The sequence below is a fragment of the Aplysia californica genome, unplaced genomic scaffold (assembly GCF_000002075.1).
Source record: "Aplysia californica isolate F4 #8 unplaced genomic scaffold, AplCal3.0 scaffold00111, whole genome shotgun sequence".
NCBI classification, from domain to species: domain Eukaryota; kingdom Metazoa; phylum Mollusca; class Gastropoda; order Aplysiida; family Aplysiidae; genus Aplysia; species Aplysia californica.
In genome coordinates, this window is record NW_004797381.1 from 281687 (window position 1) to 288730 (window position 7044).

Below are 7044 nucleotides of genomic sequence, written 5' to 3' on the forward strand. Positions count from 1 at the left end.
CCCCCCCCAACTATGTAAAAAAAGATATGGGCAGAAAGCGGTCAGAAAACACTCCCCACCCTAAAATAAAAATTTTCTTTTCTTTTTTGAGTACAAAATTTACAGCACTTGCAACACAATTAAGCAGAAGTGTAGAAGATTAGAGGTGTTACAATAGAGTAACAAACACAAAAAAGAAGTAGGACAGAAATATGGACGATAATTGTTTGATAGGAAAGAAGGAGCAAACCACACCAGAGCACCCACCAACCACCCACTCGGTATTTTTAAGGAAGATCAAATTCAAAATTGACTTCCAACAAGAAATCAGTTGTCAAACAAACACCAGCTTTTTCAATCACCTAATTTCAAATATCAATGTTAGAAGCAACAGCATCTTATGAAAGAAATGAGTAAAACAAATACATAGTTTTACCTGCACTTCGTAGGAACGCAGATGCTGAGCCAAAGACTGTGTAGCTGCACATAATTCATTCTGCAACAAATAGAGGAAGTGTGTGAGTTTGCGTGCAGAAAAAGAATGACAGACAAAAAAAACCCCAACAATAAACTCATGCAGAATTATTATTATTTCCTACCTCATGAACCAGACTTCAAACGATCACACTATTTTCAGCACTGCATTTTTCCTAACATTCCTGAGCCTGATCATTTTCTCACAGCAGTCTTGTAGGTGTCAATGAACTTTGCATAGTCAATCAAAAAGCATGTAAAGCAAAAACCGTCTTCAAATAGCCTCAACAAACTATAGACATGCAGAGCAAAGAAGTGTGGCGAACATTTGAATCTGCCTCATATTGATAAGGAATCCCAGACAATGAAAATGAGGAAAAAGAAAATATTAAATACAGGGACAAAATGACAACAATAGACTGATGATAATAAAAGTAAAATAGCAAAGAAACAAAAATGAGAATATTGAACATATCATTTAACTGTTAGAAACACAATCTTTTTTCATGATAATACAAGGCAACCTATTGCAGTTTCCTTTTCTTTACCAGTACTTTCATATATGGTCCCTTTTAACAACAAGTGGGCTATCCTGAAAAATGCTGTTACGAGAAAATCGAAGGTAAAGTATTTGCCCCTTGTTCATTTTCATTTTAAAAAATAAGGAGAGTTTTCACTATAACCAAACAAATATACACACCAATGAAACCAAACTTTTCCTATAGGTAGGGCAATGCCCATTTTTAGTGTAGGTCAAGGTTTCGGGAGTAAATCTGGGTTAGCCCCTTTCTCCTTAAAAGCGAACATATATCCTGTGAGATGAAATTTTCTGACCTGGCACTTTGATCACAAATTCAATTGAATTGGAATTATAATCCAATAAAAAAAATCATGTTAAAATTTTTTTTAAAAATCCCCTTTCCCAAAATTTTCCCGAAATGTTATACCCTTCAATATCTGAGTAGCTCTTTGATTTCATAGGCAACATTTTCAATTTAAGGGAAGACTTACCTGGGCAGTCATTATCCGCTGACAACAATTGTGCATATTATTCGTAAACTTTTTTAACAGTATTGAGTCCTTCTCAAATACTGTTAAAAGATGACGAGTCTGGAAAAAAACGGATAAAAATAATTTACGAGAAACTCCAAGTAATCAAGTCAGCCTGTCAAAAACTTCCAATCTATGATTTAAATTTTTTTTAATGACTTTGAAATGCAATGGATAGAGAGGAATGTCCTCAGGTAGAAATAAGTTTCTTAACAGTGCACATAAACACTTAATTTTTTTCTTGCTACACTTCAAGTTTAAATACTTTTGCGTCGGTGGCTGTTGATTGCACCATTGACGAGGGAATTGTAAGCATTTTTTTTTCCTGCCTCGTGATGAACTTCTGTTCTTGTTTAGTTAGATCTCGTGTAAATGATATGGTGTGCGTGGCTGTTGTTTTTTGTTGTTGTTGATGTTATTGTTGGTTTGTATTTCATTAGCTTTCTTGTTGCTGATTTTGTGCCATGGTAAAATAAAACTGTGTCAGACAGGGAAGGCCGAGTGCCATGGTAAAACAAACACATGGGTCGCCACCGCTCGGAGAACAAGCGATGCTTCTGTCACAAGTTCATGTTGACGTTCATTGCTATTTTGTTACAGACTGAGAAAGCAGTGACAACTCATCTCACTTATATTATGTTGAGTTGTGGGTGGGGCTTTTATGGGTTACGAGGGATCAAACACTTACATCACCAGCAACTGAAAATTTATTGTTACCTATTGGTCAACAGTGGGAAGGGCCTTGGCAACAGGATTGGTTGGAAGGACTACCTAACAATAATGACAGGTGATAGTGGATTATGACTGTTTGTCCACCGTGTCAGGGGTCAATTAATTTATGACAAAATTCAGGGCATTTGAGAGAAGTGGCTGTCTAAGACAACTTGTTTTATTGGTTGGTGTGTGATAAAATATGGTGGCCGTGGCCTTGTTGAACAGAAGACCCTTTTATACAGTGAAATCATATAGTATAGCAAAAACTCAAGGGGGGAAATAAGGTGACCCTGTGTACAGGTAGCCGTCATGGAAGGTTCGACTGAACATGTAATGTCATGTACACATTTTAATGTTATTTTAATATATAATTATATTAGCTCTCTGAGATAGCCCTTACAAATGGTATGAACAAAAAGTGAAAAAGAAGGTCCCCCCAACTTCAAAAACCAAAAGTTGAGACAGGATATTATTGTGAAAAGATGACCGAAAGAAGTGGTGGGGGTGCGAGTGTGTGCAGCAGCGGACAAAAACGATAAAATTTTGATACAATTCTGAACATTAAAAGTCCTTGCCCCCACTATTTTCCACATAATATAATTTGATGTTTTGCAATTAGGTTCGAAATTTTCTTGAAAATTTCAGAAAATAGTTTTAAAAGCCTTTATATCTAATTAGTTATGAGAGTTTTAGTGGTCATGACCTGCAGCAGAAAAATACTGTAATAGTTTGACCCCCAAAGCAATGCATCTCTGTGTGTGGGAGTGAAAGTAAAAATTCACTCATGATGATAAATTCAGATGGGTTCCAATATTATATCTTTTTTAATACTGCCTCAAGAGTCCTTAGATCTTCTATATTACATAATGTCAAACATTTACTTTTGAATTGCCATGGTTTTAAATTTAGTCAATTTCATTCAATCAGTCCAAGAAACATAATAAAATAACGAATTCATCATATCATATATATATATATATATATATATATATATAAATATATATATATACATAGGCCCTAGTTATAGCAAAGTGAAACGGGTCCAATGGGGCAAATTTTCCTGTAATTGTTTCTTAATGCCAATCAAGTTTAGGCTCAGACTCAGAGGCAACAGGCCCATAAGCTATTAGCCCATTGAATCTATTTTATGCACTGAATTGTTGTTACAAGGCAAGACAAGGGGTGGGGGCACAGAGCTAAAAGTCTAATACGGGGGAGCCTTTACGGATGGGATCGGCGGGTCGGGCTCGGTCGCCTCAATACACACGTATTTGTTTTCAATTTCAGGCGACCGAGTCGGGCGATCGGCCCGACCCAGCCGTAATGGGCACCCTGCATTACACTACAACAAAAGGGAGGATTTCCGTAACAAGCGACCACTATGAGACAGAGTAGAATAGAGAGGGCCAGGGGTAGGGGTAGGGCGGGGAAGGTTAGGGCTATCTCTATGTCTCTTTATTGCGTTGGTTGGGGTGGTCACTCCTTGCGGAAGTCCTTCTCAACAAAAGATAGATCTAGATCTAGCTCTTAGTCAGCCTTAGGGAACTTAGGCAGGCTTAAGAACCTTTTGTGGATGCTGCCATGGCCTGGGGCCATGATGAGCTTGTACAATGTCAAATTTGACCTGCAAAGAAAAAGGGAGTGTATACAGACCTGGTAACCGGGTACAAAGTCACAAAGTATACAGACCCGGTAGGGGAACTCTTTTGTGATTTCGGAAAGTTTCAGCGCCCTCTTGGCTCAGGGTAGACCTAGGTTCTTCTAGATCTATGGCCTAAGTCTAGATCTAGATCTAGACAGACAGACATAAATCATTGATCTAGTTTCGAGGTTAGCCTAGATCTAGATCTAAATGAAGACTGCGGATGTCTTTTCGCAGAACGATCGTTTTTCCTCCGTTTTTGGAGTTGGAGGAAACACAATTTGAAGAAAAGAACAATGTCATAATTTCAATTGAGCAGTCATCCCCTCTCTCTCTCTCCCTCTCTCTCTCTCCTCTGTCTCTGTGTATTGCTTACATCTCTTTTTCTTTGTTTGTCTCTGTCTTTCTTTCTCCCCACCTATTTCCCACTCTATCTTTCTCTCGTTCCCTCCTGTCAACTGGGGCATGTCATCTAGCACTTCCCCCTGCTCTCTCTTCTCTCTCTCTCTCTCCCTCTCTCTCTCTCTCTCTCACACACACACACACACACACCACACACTACCGGGTATGGGTGCTGAAACTTTCCGACATCACAAAAGAGTTCCCCTACCGGGTCAGTATACTTCGTGACTTTGTTCTCGGAAAGAAAATCAGCAATGGGGGAGGGGATGACACCACCCATCAGGCAGGCAACTAACAACACTAATAATGACCGAAAAAGGAGGGGGGGGGGGTGAGGGGGGCAGTCAGTGTCAGTGACTGAGATTGAGTGAGAGAGAGAGAGAGAGAGAGAGAGAGAGAGAGAGAGAGAGAGAGAGAGAGAGAGAGGGGGGGGGGGGGGGGTTATTGAGTTAGATCTAGATTCTAGAATCTAGATCTAGATCTAGAAGTGCACCACAAATTGAAATTTACAACAAAGTCAAACTCAAAGTATACTAATTGTATAGACATATATCTAGATCTAGATCTAGATAGTAGTATAGTTAATAGTAGTAGTGTTACGTAGCCTACAGTACAGCCTACATGGTGGACCCCCTGTGCATTATATGATACGTGCACTCAAAGTATTATTTGATTGTCGCACTTGAGTCTCCATTGCCCAACCAAAGCCGAAACTCAACTTCTTGAGGCAGGTCATAATTACTCTAGAATCTAGATCTAGATTCTAGCCTAATCATGAGATCTAAATTGCTCATTGACCCATTGCCATTGCCATTGCTTTTACTCGACTTACCTGAGGGCTATCTTCCAAAGCATCCTCAAGATGCAGCTGTTCCACTTCTGGTCCTAACATGATGGGAATCTCTTCTTTGATAATACCACTAGGATTAATAAAAAGATACTGTTATCCAACAATACCCAAGCAATTGGGCTAAATGCCCAAAATCAGCTGTGTTCCGGTACACCCGTAGACAAATTCCATACAATTTACACACCCTTCGTAGCAGACCAATGAAATTAATAGCCAGGTTTTCGTGAGAAAGGAGTTAAAAACCTATCACGCTCCGACTTCCAGCAAAAATTTAGCCTAGTTCAACTTTGTGCCTGAAACGGAAAGTCATCAACTCTTCTCGATCTTGAGATAACCTTTTAAATTTTAAATGTATGAAATTTATTATAGAATCTAGTTATTTACTTAGCTTTTTCCTCTAGTAGAATCAAATAGGCTTTTTCTTTATTAATGTATTATATTTATAGAGACATATCGTATCTCGCTATAACTTTATCAAAAAATGAAATGCATTGTTATCGATTTATTGACATGTATTAGATACGTGTTTAACCTCATTGTTATTATTATTCATATTAATTGAATTTGCCAAGACCTCAAAAGAGATTCGTGGATTTCTTGGCAACCCAACCACCTACAAATTTGGATTAATCACGGATTGTTGTGAAGATAAACGAGCACCATCATTGGTTGAAAATGATACACTGGATATTCGTAATCAGTTCATTAGAAAATAATATACTCTGATTAACATATTTAGGAATGTGTATGTAAGTAAGATAAATCATCTGAAGAACAGTATTTACCACTTTGAAACAAAAAACAAATTAATAAAATAGCGAAAACAGTAAAAAGAATAATATTTTCATTAGAAAGTACGACGGTACGGAACCAGATGCCGGATGTATCTACTTTTACTTCTTCGAAAATGAAAGTAGCTTCAAATTGGAACGAAACAGCTGATGATCGATGTTGGTGAATTCTTAGTTCAACTACCTTTTTCGGTTAATTACTTCCTTCTGAATCCTCCATTCGGTATTTTTTTACTTTCCCGGTAGACATTTTATTCCGCGATCTACATTCTAACACCAGGGGACACAGCCTAAAATTGAAAAAAACAAAAACATGTGAAAACACCAGTCCGCCAAAAACTTCTTCAGTGTACGCACAGTTAACGCTTGGAATTCCCTACCGGAAAATGTGGTGTCTGCACCATCCTTGAATGCTTTCAAGAATATGATTGACATGGTCTGGAAGGCACATAAATTCTCCATGAACCTAGATTGGTTTCAAATTGCCAGAATCATGAGCCATGAGCACCAACCTGCAGATAACAGAGTGTGAAAACAACGAGCAGGAAGGAACAAGCAATGATACGAGTCGAGATATTTGTGATTGAAGGGGGTTGAGTTGCCTCATGGTTTCAGAAGTAAAGTAGAGCCTGTGAAAACTGAAAATGTTACATCTTTTATGCCTTTAATCTACGTTTTTAAGTAAAATTCACACTAAAATGTGTTTTTAATGGACGGGCTTAAAAGGTTTTGAGTCGAAAAACAAGAATTCAATAAGATTTCCAAACCTGTGGAAAAATGCCAGTTTCTTCACGTTTCATTATTTTGACGAGTGCCTAATTTCACCACGCTGCCTCACATATATGGTCACTAAAACCCTTGTTTATCAATTGTTTTCAAGTAAATAATCCTAATTGCTGAAACATCAAATCATGGTGATGGAAGGGGGCATTGCCCCCCCCCCCTTAATATTGTTTCTTTCACAGTATTTTGTGGATTTTCGTTGAATAAGAATAATATCAGTTTTTTGTTTCTGCAATCACTCAAACATCACGAAGACTGCTATGCTTAATAATATAAAGCATTTTGTATAGCGTACATTCACGTTCAACAACAAGCTCTTTGGGCTTTAAAATCTATTATCATTACCCCTGCAGACCTGA

The 7044-nt window shown here is 38.0% G+C and overlaps 2 protein-coding genes across 2 annotated transcripts in view; one reads left to right on the forward strand and one right to left on the reverse strand.

Annotated features, from left to right (window-relative positions):
* LOC101856645 (DCC-interacting protein 13-alpha) overlaps nt 1–5326 on the reverse strand; it is a gene marked incomplete in the record, with an annotated part of 38010 nt that extends 32684 nt beyond the window's left edge. Inside the window, 3 exon segments of the mRNA XM_013081014.2 lie at nt 416–475; nt 1465–1563; nt 5094–5326. Coding sequence (XP_012936468.1) covers nt 416–475; nt 1465–1563; nt 5094–5153 — 219 coding nt within the window.
* Nucleotides 5327–6186: 860 nt separating this feature from the next.
* Nucleotides 6187–7044, forward strand: part of LOC101853924 (HSPB1-associated protein 1) — a gene marked incomplete in the record, with an annotated part of 10338 nt that continues 9480 nt past the window's right edge. Inside the window, 1 exon segment of the mRNA XM_005095685.3 lies at nt 6187–6519. Coding sequence (XP_005095742.2) covers nt 6508–6519 — 12 coding nt within the window.